This window comes from Acanthopagrus latus, chromosome 4, assembly GCF_904848185.1.
Source record: "Acanthopagrus latus isolate v.2019 chromosome 4, fAcaLat1.1, whole genome shotgun sequence".
Lineage (NCBI taxonomy): Eukaryota > Metazoa > Chordata > Actinopteri > Spariformes > Sparidae > Acanthopagrus > Acanthopagrus latus.
In genome coordinates this window covers 21,603,744-21,618,854 of record NC_051042.1, presented here as the reverse complement: position 1 = coordinate 21,618,854, position 15,111 = coordinate 21,603,744, and the positions used below count along the sequence as shown (strand labels likewise).

The 15,111-nt window shown below is 42.9% G+C and overlaps 1 protein-coding gene across 26 annotated transcripts in view; it reads left to right on the top strand.

Annotated features, from left to right (window-relative positions):
* Window positions 1-15,111, top strand: part of LOC119018006 — a 138,477-nt gene that overhangs the window by 108,089 nt on the left and 15,277 nt on the right. For 16 of the 26 annotated variants that reach the window (XM_037095297.1, XM_037095296.1, XM_037095316.1 and 13 more), the window contains one exon: window positions 13,913-14,069. In XM_037095297.1, the coding sequence (XP_036951192.1) occupies window positions 13,913-14,030 (118 nt within the window). In that variant the 3' untranslated portion in view covers window positions 14,031-14,069. Of the gene's footprint in view, window positions 1-13,912; window positions 14,070-14,945; window positions 15,050-15,111 lie in introns of those variants that run through there. The other 10 variants (XM_037095293.1, XM_037095304.1, XM_037095305.1 and 7 more) reach the window with 4 other exon arrangements.

Below are 15,111 nucleotides of genomic sequence, written 5' to 3'. Positions count from 1 at the left end.
TCTTAAGTCAGGAAGAGCCGTTAGCTACTGTTTATTAAGTATCATGGATGCTATGGATTGAAAATAAAAAATATATATATATACATTAACCTTAGCTTAAGACTCCTATCTGCACACCCAGCCCGACTTCCTACGCCGCCACTCCACCACGGCATAGCTGACTGCCACTTCAATATTTCAGCACCTTTATTGACTTCTTCTTCAAATCTCGCTTTCACTCTCTGTCCTAATATTGAAATATTAAAGGAGGTATTCTCAAGGAAATCACGTTACAAGAAGAGGCACTTTGTTTTGTTAAAGTTTTAGATGCTTCTCAACATATCAAGAAGAGAGAGGGCGTAGGCGGGTCAGCATTCGTGGCTGTGCCACTTGTGAATATAATTCAGAAACCTTGGTTGATATGGAGTGAAACGGCAGCAAATGAATTGCTGAAAAGACCCAGGCTGTGTCGCAGTTGGAGCACATCCTCCCACTGATTCACCTCAACTCATTGATAATTAAGAAATATATTCATGGACGGTTGCATCTGTGTCTTTGTGCATTTGGCCGAGCTTTACACACAGTCCAAAGAAGTGAGAGATGTAAGGCCCATATCTGAAGGGCAAGGGCTCAGCATTTGTCCACAAGCATAAACCACACACATCCACACATTCAGAATCACATACGTGCACACAGTCGCACACTTCCTTCACCTTGATACTCTCAAAGAAGTCAGTTAAAAAAGGAAACCAGTTCAAAAAGACCTCACAGTTCTGGAGTGGGAATGGCGATAAGCCCAGGTTGACCTTTCCATAATAAGGCCTCTCTAAGCCACCGTCTTAAATTCACCTCAGTAGCTGATCCCTAAACATCCATAGGGTGAGTTTTTAAGGAATATCTGCTGTTTGATGTTGACCTGCTTTGCTTCTGTTTGTAAGTTTTCATTTGTGTGGAGATGGAGGTGCAAAAGGGCAAGACTGCAGTTGTTCTTATTTATGAAAAGTGAGCTTATACTTTTTGCATGACCTTGCAGTATAAAGAGAGAAGTTAAGGAGAAGTGACTGCCCATTTGCTTGGAGAAAGGATGCAAGTAGAGGCCTATAGTGTCCAACTCTGATAGTTAAGCTCAGGCCAGGACTGGTTCAGGTCTTCAGGCCTGTGCCAGATCTCCATGTGCGAGGTGTGTAACTGGAGGTAAGTGTTGAGCACCGAGATGATGTGTTTTTACAACGCAGTCTTGCTGTGCTTTGGGATGGCAATAAACCATGGCCTTCAAAGCACAGCCAAGCGCCACTTACTGCTGAGTGCTTCTCTGGTGGTTGGACGAGATTACTCTCAAAACAAAGTGCAGACAGGTTGATTAATAGAAGGGTCTGCAGAGGTGCATGCCGCAGTATATTTTCACACCAGGCGAACACTCGTTCATTTCACTCGCGTGGACTTTTATGGGGTGATCCTGTCACTGTATGAGTTTGTCACTTCATAAAAATAGTCCCCCCTCTTTGAGTGTCTTCTAGTGAAAACTTATCAGAGCTGTAACAGACGTGTTGTTTAAATGTTGAGGGAGCACGCTGTGGTTTCAAGGTGCAACAGAGACCATATAAGTCCGCAGCAGAATTTGGGGCAAGGAGACCTTGTAAAGTCTGCACTGTGTACTACCACGAATGCAAATGATATTCATAAATCTACTCCCCTAACAAAGGGATTACGTAGTGATGGTGCATTCTGTCATTGATGATCACTGTGCTGTAGTGTATCACACACTGACCCTGTCCATCTGCGTGCTGTCTGATTTCTTTCAAGAAAGATGAATATGATCTACATATGGGATGCTGAGTTAAATGCACAGTTTACATTGGCTGAACTGATAGAAGCCGTGTGGCCTTCTTGATCTTTTGAGTGCAGGAGCCCCGTGGCCAGTAACCGCAAGACATGAGGCAGAGATGAAGACTGTTAGAGGGAAAGACAAAAAATTAGATAGCAGCAGGGTGGGACCTTCAGTCTGGATGAAATGGCCCAGTCTGCGGCAGTAATGATGAGTAGGCTTTGGGTGATTGCAGTCATGGGGGAGGAGGGAGGGGAACTGGTGGCGGCGTGGCGTGCGGTCACCCCCTCATCACATCAGATCACAGGGTTCTAATTAACTTCAGCACCGCATCAGACTGCAATCAGCAGAACCACAGAGGAAATGAGATTTTCTTTTTTTTTTTTTTGCCATGGCGTTCCAAAGCGTGGCATAAAAATGCATATTAGCCTCGTGTTTTTAATTAACATTTTGTGCTTAGGAAGCATGTTAACAGTATCCCTTAATGAGCTTTGTGGAACACGAGCCACGCAGAGGACAAAGGGCAACATCCCCCGTGTTTGCTGATGTGCTGTTCTTTATTCTAATATAATGAGATTAGTAATCATTGTTTAACTCCACATTCAATATTGCATCCACATAATCTCCACCTCTACCACTGTTTCTGTACGACATTAACGTGATAGAATGAGGCCTTCATTTATTAGGATGTTGAGTTGTGGAATGGAGATCTGTCTAGATTTGGACTTAGTTTACTGTGCACATTTGCTGTTGGTGGACTCATCAAACACGTCACCTAGAAATTATGATCCTCATGCTACAGCTCTGTGTGTGTGGTAACAAGATGTAGTTTATCCATTGTACGTATGGATCCCCACCCCCTGATACATGTGAACCTTAGATTGATTGTAATATTTAATGTTAAGTCAACTGCTTTTAGAATGAAGTTTGGTTTAGCAGTATTGTCTCTTGGAGAATATTTTAGCAGTAATGATTCACATAAATGTAGCTGACCTACCGTCTAATAATGAACCTTGTAAACATGATAGAGGAGCAGGTGTGGGTATCATCTATCAGAACAGGTATGTAGCTAGTTTACAGTAATGTCACATTGGACACAAAACCAAAGCAGCAAAATAAAGTGTCTTAACAATGTCAGAAAGTGCCTGGAAATTCAGTAAGGTAGTTGTACATGTCAGGATATGACACCCAAGGCCAAACGGTGGGAGTCAGTCACCCACTTTAATTTAACAGAGTATTGAATATTTTGTGTATTTTCAGATTTTATTTTGTTTTTCCATTTAAGACTGTGGGCAAGAGTTCCTTCCTTTAAGGGTTCTATGAAATATATAGTAAGCATACCCCCTTTTTGTTGCTGCTGCTGTTGTTGTTGTTTGTTAGTTTGCATATCAGAAAAAGCAGATGCTGCAATAGAAGCACTCATTATCTGTGGATCAAACAGACCTCATCACAAGGTCCACTTACTTTTTCTGGTGCTTGAAGGCCATGTGATGTGTCTGTGAGCTCCCCCAAAAACATCCAGCGAGAAGTCAAGTGTTGAAGATTTTGGGGGATTTGATGGCAAAAATGGAATGGAATAGTCAGAATTATGTATTACTTTGTCAATCATATGATTATATTAGTGTAAAATCTGCTGGAAATAAACAATCCCTTTGAGTTTCCTTTGGAAGGGTGCTTTATAACTATAGAGGGAGTCTATCATGGAGTCTGCCATGTTTCTCCAGTGGCCCAAAAAGACACTCCAAACACTTGCTCTCAACAGGACCTTTCACGTTTTTTCGATGCTTCAGAGTAGCTTCTCTACACTCAACATGGGGTAGGCTACCAAATCCTATACACTGGACCTTTAATTGGACCATGCGATGAGATTAATATTTTTATATTTTTTCTTCAAACTAATCCAAGGACACGAAGAAACTTGTTAAGCTTGTTATTTGCAGCAATAACTCAAGCTGTGCTCATCATCAGCTGACAATGATTTTCACTTCACAAAGACAATGAGGCATTTTTAAAAGAAAAACTTGATTCATAAGGTCATAGCTCCTGGTCGTACTTTGCTACAGCCTGCGTCACTTCAGTGCTGGTGCTGTCTGCCTTGATTGATTTCTCATTCTTTCTTTCATTCTAAGCCTTCACACGTTCTTATTACTGTACCTGGTTATGGCGTCAATGCGTTTTGTGTATCTCATATCTCAGTGAGATGTGTCAGCTCTGTATTGCACACAGGGATTTGTGGCACTCTCCAATGAGTCCTGCGCTGCTTTTTAGATTCACTGGGGAATGCCCTCATGAAGAAAGCCTTTTCCAACCCAGTATAGAAGCATTTATGCCAGAAACGTCATCCGACATCTTCTGACACAAGTCTCTCGAGCTGAACTCTGATATAGAATATAAACTTTGCGCTGTCCAAGAGAAAACTTTGTTGCCAATACCTGAAAATTACAATTTTCTTGTAGGCCATCAGTTCTAATAACAGCTGAGTTTCGGAATGCAGCTTGTCACCATGCCTCCTTCAGGTCTTTCCTAATACTTAGAAGTATTTACTTTTCCTGCAAACAACTTGCTGAATTTTTGGAGATCCTGTCAATGGCTGCCAGCTCCTTGCTGGTTTATTTATTCCCTTGTGCATCTGACTGGTCAGTTATTTGTTTTCCACTGTGTCCTTGAGTGTTATAAATGGGACAGGCCTGTCACTTCAATGCTGAGAAGATGTTTAGAGTTCCTTGAGAGATTTTTATTTATTTAATTTTGGTTAGAGCAGAGCGGTGAATAATGCATCTCAACCCGCTACATGTACTGTTTTTATCATTAGCATGCAGCTCGAGTTATCTGTAGAATACTTATGAGTACCGGCAAAATGTTTGTGATGTTATTTATTTATGTTGCTCCTTTCAATTATTCATTTGTTTATTTATTCATGGAAGAACTAACTGAAATTGGAAAATTCATTTTTGCTGAAGGGCACTTGGCCCCACTCTATCCCCTCCCTACACAAAGGGAGAGGAGGGGGTGGCACATCAGGCTTGTTAGTAATTGCTTTGTGTGGTGTTTCTTTAAACTCACCAGAGGACGTCATTTTCATCCGAGCAGTTGGGTCATCTGACAGAAAAAGAGACAGACAGGAAGAGAGACGAGTTGGTGGAAGCTGAGAGGTGTAAAGAGCATCAGAGAGAAAGTAGGCATGAGACTGATCCTGCGTTTTCTCCTCCAAAATTTACAATTTAGCTTGTTCAGAGGGATGAGCTAAGGTAACAGGCCGTGATAGGTGAGGAAATCATATTTTCTGAACTCCCAGACAGAACTCCACAGGTTGGACCGAAGGCTGAGGTTCAGATAGAGAAGGAACATAATAAGATAATAAGCTGTGCTCGCCTTCGGTTGTATCCATTGCCTTCACGCTCTCCTGGCTTCTCCATGATGTTGTGTGCTCACTGTGTTTTCTTTAATTATATGGAGAGGGATTTTGTTCAATTTCACACTTGCACAAACATGCAGCAATTATTCCCGATAAGTGATAACGATTCACTGAAGTTTAAATGAGTGTGTTTGTGTGTGGGGGGCAGGCAAGCGTGAGTGTTTGTGTCTGCGTGGCACTTTAGCCCCGCGTCACAAACTGCTCACGGACATAGATTTAGATTTAGACTGTATTGTCCCAGAGAGAGATTTGTTTGCACAGCCAACTCAACACAAATACATACAGATACAAACACAGGAGCATACAGATAAAGACAATAACTGTAGTCTCTGTAAAAACATTCGTATACCCCAGCAGACAACATTGTCAGTGAGGCAGTTTGTTCTGAGCTGAAAACTCCTGCTCCTCCATCTTATTTATGTCCAACTGGCAGCAGTGTGAAATGATGATTGAGGGCTGGGTCAGTGTCTTTTTCTAGTAAAACTAGTCATAATCAAAGGAGCTGTTTTTAGTCTCTTATTTATGGGTGCGTTTTGGGCGTAACATCAATTAAACCTAACAGGGTGTGATCTCCCTTCGAAGGTCTTGTAGGTCTTGCACTTGCTGCATTGCTATTTAAACAGAGGCACTCGTTTTGGTTGAGGAACAGGTATGAGGTCTTTGGCTGGTGGACCTTCTGCTTCCACTGCCTCACAGTCCTCTTGTGTGTCATCTGTGGATGATGAAATCCACCATTCTCATTAATAGCAGATGGGATCTGGGTGAATGAAATGATACATGGTGGAGTTTTCTTGTAAACAAAGTTATGCCTGGACCTTGATACACTGATGAGGATGTATCCTTGAGGCCTGACAAACATGTTGAATGCATTTCCTTCCTCATGAAACATTAGTATGGTGGATTTTTAAAATATTTAAAATCCCACATTGTTTACATTTATATTTCAGTGAATATTGTGAACCTGTTTGCAAACATTTCTCTATTTACATACCCAGCAGACAGAGCAGCATTAGCATTCATGTGGAATTGTATTTATGGCCACACAACTCGCAGCAACTTTTGTATGCCTGCTTTTTGCGTAGACACTGTGCAATGGGGTTATCCAATCTTGTTTATTCCTGAAAATTTTAAAATTTCAGCCTTGGACAGTGCTGACGAGAGCAGTGACAGTGAACAGAGGAGTAAGTTAGTTAAAAGACACTGAGACAGACCTTGGAGCTGAGGGGACCTGTAGAGTCATGATGATTCTCTAAGGGCTCATTAGTGCAATTGACACTTTTCTGATACATGAAGTCAAATGATCCATTTTTATGAAAAACTGTATTACAGCAGCTTCACAGATTAAAAGACTCACTCACATTGGCCAGGCCAACATCCTCCACTTGCCCCCCAGTCTAATGAAGCCTGTTGTAGTTGCAGCAATAGTGGGCCTCATGAGGGTGGTCAGGCGCATCATGCTCTCTTCTTCAAGGGTGTCAGCGAACACGCAGCACAGCCATGGAATGACAATTTGTAACATTTAATTAGAGCACGCTTCTCTCAGCACAGTCCATTTATTGTAATCTTGTTTATGCACGGTGATTGTTTCACAGTATAGTTTTTTTTAATTAGCTCCCATTGATTAAATTGCATCGATTCTGTATCCTTATTAAAATAAACCCCCCATCGCTGTCCTTCCTTATTTTTCATAATTAAATGTACAGTGTGCTGCTTTGGGGGAGGCACCGGTGACAGTGTTGTACATTTTGTATACAAAGCAGTGGTTAGAATAATTTATTGTGATGGCTGTCAACGAGGATCACACTGATAGGCATTTCATGAGTTTGTCGAGGTGTTTTGCCATGTGTGGTGACAGATGCAGATATGTGAAAGTGCTGCTGACTTAAAGCTCCAGAAGATGAGAAATGAATCACACGTTTTTTTTTGGTTTTCTAGCTCTCAGCTTAAGTCCACAGATGCCAGCCCACCCATTCAACCAGCACTGACCTTGGCTGTTGGGCCCACTGCACGTGGACACATATGCTGGTGCGCACGCATTTGTGCATTCATACGCCTGCTTGTGCAGAATCTCATTCCAAACCTAGTACTCATTTTTAATTTTGATTGATGACTCCGTTTATCTTTGGCATAACACTCCTCTGATACACACCAACAGCTTGTCGGCAGCCTCCCTCACTCCACATCGGAGCCCCTGGTTCCTCTCCCCATCACTCCCCCAGTATGAAAATGATATTAGAAACAAAATGAGATTTGAAATTTTGTGTTTGACAAGCAGCTTGATGAAAGGGTTTCATTGCTGGGCTTGATCCATGGAAATTTTATGCTAATAATACTGCTGGCCAAGCAATCTAGTTGGAAATTAATCAGGAGGCTGGATGGATGGAAGGAAAGGAGAGAGAGGAGAGTAAGGTAGGTTGCTCCATAAACACCCTTCCCCCTCCGCACCCTCATTCCCTCTCCCCAGCTCCAAATCTCATCAGAAATAGCCATGGGGTGTTGTCTGTGTGATGGGGTAGGGAGAGAAATAGGGAGTTAGAAAATTACACTGCAGCTTAGCACTGATTGATGCAGTAATGTATGCAGTAATGTATGCAGCCATGCAGCGAGCTGCCATAATATGGATTAGACCTTGCCCCTTCTCAAGCAGTCCCCTTTTGCATTAAAGAGGACATACACACACATATTTAGAAACACACACACACACACACACACACACACATACACACCTCTTTAGCCATGTCCGTTCTCCCTTATTATTCTATTTATCCTGTTCAGCCTTTGGTGGTGTCTTTTTCTGGATGTATCATTTTCTTCTTATTTTTTTGCTTGCAGTTCGGTGTGTGTCTAAATAGTGATTCAACAGACAGCCTCAGTGTGTATCCTCTGTCTCGTCACACTTTCTTACACACACACACACACACACACACACACACACACACACTCTTTGTCTCTCTGTATTTATTCTCTTCCTCTCTAAACCCTGGGAGTCATCATTACACTGAGTCACTAATGAAGTCATTATCAGATTTCACTCGTTTAAAACAACACAATTAGTGCCGAGGCCTTAATGATGTTTGCAAGTTAAATGCAAACTAATCGCTTTTTTCCCCCATTTCTCTATCTCATTTCCTCTCTCCCGGCTTGCTGCTCAGTTGGAATAAAGAGAGTAAATGAATCACCCAAGTGTTTTGTGGATGTGGGTGTGTTTGTGGGCACATATTTCTCAACCATGTTACAAGTCTGTGTGATTTATTATTTTTACCCCGAGAGACATCTGTAACATCATTCCTTATTTTTGTAATGCATCATCAGCCAGAGGAAAAACAATATTATCCAGTCTAGGATATTGTACTCTGGAGTCTAATAATCTAATGTACACTAGAGCTGGTGTCATCAAAGTGCCAGTGGAGCTGTAGGGAGATGGTAGGTACACATCTGTCTGTCTCTGAATCCCCACCGGTGTTAGGGCTCCATCCCATCACCTGCCCCGGCACAAATACACACAGACGAGAGCAGAACACAAACTCACACACTCAGTCCCTTAGCTTGGACTGGGTTGCTGTTGGAGCAGTCCAGCCAGCAGCAGAGGAAAAGGAGAGAGTGGTCAGACAGAAGAGATATAGGCTAAACAACAACCTCTCTCCATCAGATCTCTCTGTCCTCAGAGCTTTACAGCGCTACAACAACCAGGCTTGCCTTTGTATTACTATCTTAATTTAAGACAGAGAAGGTCATTGAGAGGAAGCTCTTTCACGGTGAGTCCCTGATTAAAATACAATAGATACAAAACATCATTACAGTACATATAAAGCAATGGGGGCACACAATAGATACATCAACAAGTTTCATAACAAACAGGCCAAGGACAAGACCATGAAAGACAACATTTATTCAAAGAAAATATATAAATTCACACTATTCAAAGTTAATCAAAAAAGATTTTTCCACTTGTGTGGAGCATAGTATTTTAGAAGCAGCACTCTACAGGTTCCACACTAACACGTGAATGATTCCTTTCACTTAATCTGTAAAATGATCCTTTAGAAACCCCCGAAAGTACATGTTTGCTACTATGTTTTCTTTCCTAGTAGAGTGTTAGGAGTGCAAGATGGTGTTTTGGCTGTCCATCACTCTTGCTAAAGGCATCTCCTTAGAATGACACAAATCTATTACTACCTGCTGTAAACTTGTACAATAATGGTAATAGTAATAATGATGATAAGGGGGACGAGGAGAAAGAGAAGAAGTATCACCACCACCACTACTCCAAAGAGTGCATACCACCCTCCATCCAAGTGCCGTGGAAATCCATTCAGCAGTTTTTGTGTAATCCTCCTATTACTCAGATGGAAATACCACAGAAAGTCAAACTGCTGGTCAAACAATAGAAGACCAGATAAAGCTTAAGTTATTTTCAAGTTCAAACAAGACAGGTTGGTTGAGGTTTAATGTTTTTTATTTATTAGTTATTTATGACTAGCTGGATGGAGGAGAAGTGAGCATCAGGTGTTGTAAGTGTCAGTGCAGTGAAATGTAGACTGTTTGAAGACAGAACTGCGAGGTGACGGTCAGAATTTTGAGAGAGATCAACAGTGTGTTTGTGTGTGACTGCATGTGCACCTGCAGGATTTTTATCTGTGCATACGTATGCATGCGTCTGTGGATTTGTCCATCTGTGTGAGAGTATTTGTGCACACACTCAAGCCTGTGGAGAGATAAAGAGGGGAGATCATTTCAAAGCACTGATGGACTAAAGTGGAAAGTCATGCTGAGGGTGTGTGTGTGTGTGTGTGTGTGTGTGTGTGTGTGTGTGTGTGTGTGTGTGTGTGTGTGTGTGTGTGTGTGTGTGTGTGTGTGTGTGTGTTGAATAATGGGTGTCGGTGCCTCGATGGAGACCAGTGGTGGAGGAGTAGCAGTGGCTAAAGGTCTGATGGGGAGCTCACCTCCATCTGTGATTGAAGGTTGGAGGTGCTGCTCCCTACACTCTTACTTTCACACTCATTTTCTACCCGACCACTGGCGCAGTAAACAGACACAACAAATCATCAAGTGCTCAGCGTCTCTCTTCCAACCTCAGAAAGAATCCAAAGCATCTGAATCTCTTAATATCTCTTACGCCAGACCTTGATTAGCAATGCAAAACCTCTCCATCACTAACACACACAGTTTGTGTTCTTTGCTGTCTTTTGATTTGGATATATTAATACACTGATTACTATCACAAGGAGTGCTTGGCCTTTCTTCAAAGTTTAAAAAGTAGCTGCTGGTGGGGTGATGTGACACTGATCTCATCTTATTAAGACAGCCTGTAATTTCACGCACTTCCTGCACCCTCACAAAAGTTACAAACAAAAGAAATCAAAAGATTAATTATTTTCGATTTCTGGGCCAACAGGGTTTTTTTTTCTGTATAACATTAAAGCGGCCTGTACTTCGAATTCTAAGTTGTCAGAAGATTCGGGTGACTTCTCAGAATAGGATTGAATGTGTTAATTAACTTGCAAAAGAAAAAACCCAAATCACAACGAAAAAACACTTCAGTTAACAAGCTGATAGCTGGTGTCTAAGCAAAGGTGGAAGACTGCCAATTTAGAATGTGTGCTCCTAATGAGAATCAGTGATATTTGCCTAAGATTGAATAAACAATAGCTACAACAAATACATACATCTATCTACATGTACTTGAAGATGGATGAATTAGAATTCTGTGGTCAAAGTTCACGGCCACTGTGACATTGCAAAATACATTTTTTGGACATTACTCAACAGTTCTCATGATGATTATCATAAGTCTGAAGGTCAACTTCACTGTGACATCATGTTCTGGCCGTTATTCAAGGCTAGCTCAAGAACAGCAACTTGACTCATGCAAGGAGACATACAACCATGAGGCATTCATTCACTGATTTATTTCATTCACTCAACACGATATAGAAAACAGAGATCAATAGGGATCAAACTGTGGAAGTTTATGCAGATCTAGGACAGCATCATCCTTTTACGTTCATGTTCATGACCGCAACATTCTGCTAAAGAGCCCTGGGTCAGTTCTATGGTCCTGGCCCAGAGACGGGAAGAAATCTTCTTGCATGATCAATCAGATACTGGGACAAAAATATTGGTGATAAATGTGATAATTATTCCTTCTCTTGGACAGGATTGTGTTATTGAACCTGTTTTATGTGGCTCGGGTCCACGGGACAAAGGTTGATGTCGGTGATGTAAGCTGCTGGTGATCCCAACAAAAACAGAGTGCACCAAGTTGTAGAATATTTCATTGCGGTACTAATCCAAGTCTCTGTTTGATGTGAGACAAAGCCCTAATAACTGGCTGCTTTGTGGTGATCATAAATGATTCAGCTGTCACAACAGTACATGTCCTTCCAAGACATTTTAATATAAAGGACCAGTGACCTAATGATCCTCAGTGCCCTAGAAAGGAGGCGAGTGCCCATCACCAGCCAGGCCCTCGGCATGTAAAGTCCATACCCACAGCAGTGACTAATTGTTTGTTATGTCAGTGCTTGTCGTGCCCGTTTGCCTTTAATGGAGTGTAGTGTGGTGATCCATCAGGCTGTCGAGCAAGCCCCATGTCAGTTGAAGTGGCTGTGTGTCAGTGGGGCGAGCGTGGCGTGCAGATGTGATTTACTGCCCTGCTTGTTGCCGCCACGTTGTGCCTCGCCTCTTACCCGCACCACGCGGCCCACTCCTCTCATTTACTCTTCTCCCCTTTCCTCTCCTCTCTCGCCAGATTGATTGCCCGTGCAACTGGCTCATGACACTCGCCATCTTCTGGCAACCTTTTAGTGCCGTTTTATAGATGGTTAGCGCACCTCATTTGGCTATTTATACATCTGTAAGTGGCCATGAAATATAGATTTGTCTTGATGGGTGTCAACATACGAGCTATGGAAGCAGAGCTCAGTGACACCTCGTTATTTTAATGGCGTGAGATAAAGAGGCCGCGTGGCAGGAGTAATTTTCAAACGTGGCTAAATTATACTGTTTTTATTTTCATTTAATGTTTGCACTCATATTTTACTCAAAGCAAAGCGCCTTGTTTTCTCTCGCAGTATTTGGTCGGTGCTCAGAAACAGGGATAGGCAGAGAGGCGACTGAGGGATGGGAGGGAACACCCTGCTCCTCTCTCTCACCACATCTTCTATTTGAATGTCGAGGTGGTTCAGAGTGAGAAGAACCCTTAACAGTAACATGATGTGTGACCTGTCATCCACACATGCACATACACATATTTCACTCCATTCACAGGCAAGGTCTCAGAGGTAATTAGGTGCTGGCACCCACTCAGTGCGATGTGCTGGTTAATTGAATAGTTAACACATCAGAGGCAGGCCTGTGCAGATTGGAGGTGACACCTGTCAGGAAGCTGTTCACTCCCGACCCAGGACATTTCCTGCTCTGCCTGATACATATGTCATCTTCGTGGAAATACCAAATTAGGGGCAGGCAGCCGAGTGAGTGCAGTGCAGCAGGTGTGGTGGATAGCTTGGGGGTGGAGGAAGGCAGGTGCACCTCTGCTCTGTCCTTCAAGAGGATTTGCAAAGCTCCGGGCACCCATCCTCACTTCACCTGAGGCCATTTTCATGGGTATGTGACAGGAAAGTGACAATGCCGTGTGTGTGTGTGTGTGTGCGTGCGTGTGCGTGTGTGTGTGCGTGCGTACATGCGTGTACATGCATGCTTGCGCTTTGGCAGGCTCTCCCTCAGGCGTCAGCGCAGCGTGCCCAAGGCATTCAGGAGTCGAGTATGCATCGTGCAGAGGTGTGTCAGCTGAGTACAGTTGTCCAGACTCAGCCAGTTCAAAGCGTTGATAGACCGGCCATCTTGCCACGCCTCCCTAAATGTGTCTTCTCTGTGGACTTTCTTCATCGGCAGTGTTAAATTGTTTTAAAAGTCAACCGAAAAACACACATTGCATTTTGGATTTTTCACCCACAATTGCGTTTTCACAACAGCAGGTGAGCACCTGTCGGTGTTTGTGCACCCACAGCTTTGACAAAAAAACAACTTAAGTAGGCCCACATTAAATGGAAATGGTAGCACCACAATCAGTATTCATTTACAGGAGGGCTGTAATACCAGGACTGACAACACAAAATACCTTTCTCTCTCCCTCTTTGTTAGTATGTATGAAGGGGCAAGCAGGGACAGATTGTAACTCTAGCTCCAGTTAGTCGCAGCAGTTGCCAAATAAACTTAAGCAGCCATTCATACAGCAGGGCACCCCAGCCAAATATATTCCTGTGGAAATGGGAAGATTGTGTATCCAAAAAGTGAAAATCAACACATGGTGGCCAATGTTGATACTGTGGCGGGTCACCACAAATAAATGAATGTATGGAAAGCCCTGGGTTACATACAGTATGAGCCTTGACTGAGTGCTTGCATGCTTTTCCGGAGGTGTTTACCTTCAGGAGGCAGGGGATGGGCTGCGGGCCGAGGTCTTGTTTGGGGCCAGGCCAGTCAGCAGGAGATAACAGCTCGAGAGCAGAAGGTGACCACACAGGAGAGGGACCCACAGCTTACAGCTCAGTTTAACCAGTGAAAGGAGGCAGCTGAGCCGTATACTCATGTTACAGTTAGAAGCCATTCACACATGAAGTGAGCAGTTACATAGACACATACGTACAATGTCACACCATACTCATTATGTCCTCTCACGTTCTCCACAGGGGTGCAGAGAAGGCATGCATTAACAGCTCTGTAGAGAGAGGCTATGAAGGCACAGCAGCAAGCAGCTGGAGCTCCACAGCCCGGTGGCCGTATTCCACTGATCGAACACAGCGATGAGGAGGCTGGAGGTCAAGGAAGACCACTGCAGTGACTCAGGTATGAAACACAGTGTGTCACGTTGAGAAAGTACTGTTCACAGTTTGTGTGGAAATAGCAATATTTAAAGATGGCGTGTGTGGGTCCAGCATATCACTTGTGTGACACATCAGACTACATCTCTTTGTTTTACCTCTGCTGTCATTCTTTACTGTCAGATGGGGCAGAAATGTCCTGAATCTCCTGAAAGTCTTTCAGTGGAAAGTTGTCAGACACACTTTTTTTTCCCCTCCACTGTCAGGTTCTTATCAGTCTCTCTGTTTCTCTCCTGTCATCGAGAAGCAGCTATTGAAATTACAAAATCAAGAAATGAAAAAAAAAGGTATTGAAACAAAGAGAGTGATTGAAATAGTATAAGTCACGGAGAGAGAGGGGGAAAGCAAAGGGAGTGACAGTGACAGCCTTCCATGTCGGGTCAGCTAGCCTCCAGTGCCGGCTTTAATATGGATAATGTGTGAGGCAGTCACCTGAGTGTGTGATGTGGCAGCTGCCTCAGCCACCAGCAAGGAAATTGCCCATCAATTCACAGCCCCAGGCCTTCTGCGTGATACACACCACTAATCTACACAGCATACCCAAAGGCCTGCTCATACTAACTATGAAAACAACCATTAATCATATCAGAATCTGGACCTATGGATGCACATCTAAAAAAGTAGATACAGGGGGGGAAAAAAGTGAAGTGAGGTCAAACAAAATACCATAACTTAGAGTTCTTTGAAAAAGTAAGGAGACTCTGTAAACCTCTATATTTTGTGAATGCTTTTGGGAAACTGGGCTTTGAAGTGTCACCCAGGAAAGGAACAAATGTGACTCTAGGATGTGTGTTTGTGTAAGAGTGCATATAAATTTGTTTTTGTGTACATTTCCTTTTAGATGTCTGTTTTTGTGCATATGCAGCCTTGACAGGAGGAGAGGACTTTGTTGTCAGCAGGTTGTGAAGACTGAGCAACTCAACTGTATTAACTACAAAACCATAGGTATATTTTCTTCCCTCTAGTTTCAGATAAATCAAAAGAAAATTCCTCTTACCTGTACTCCT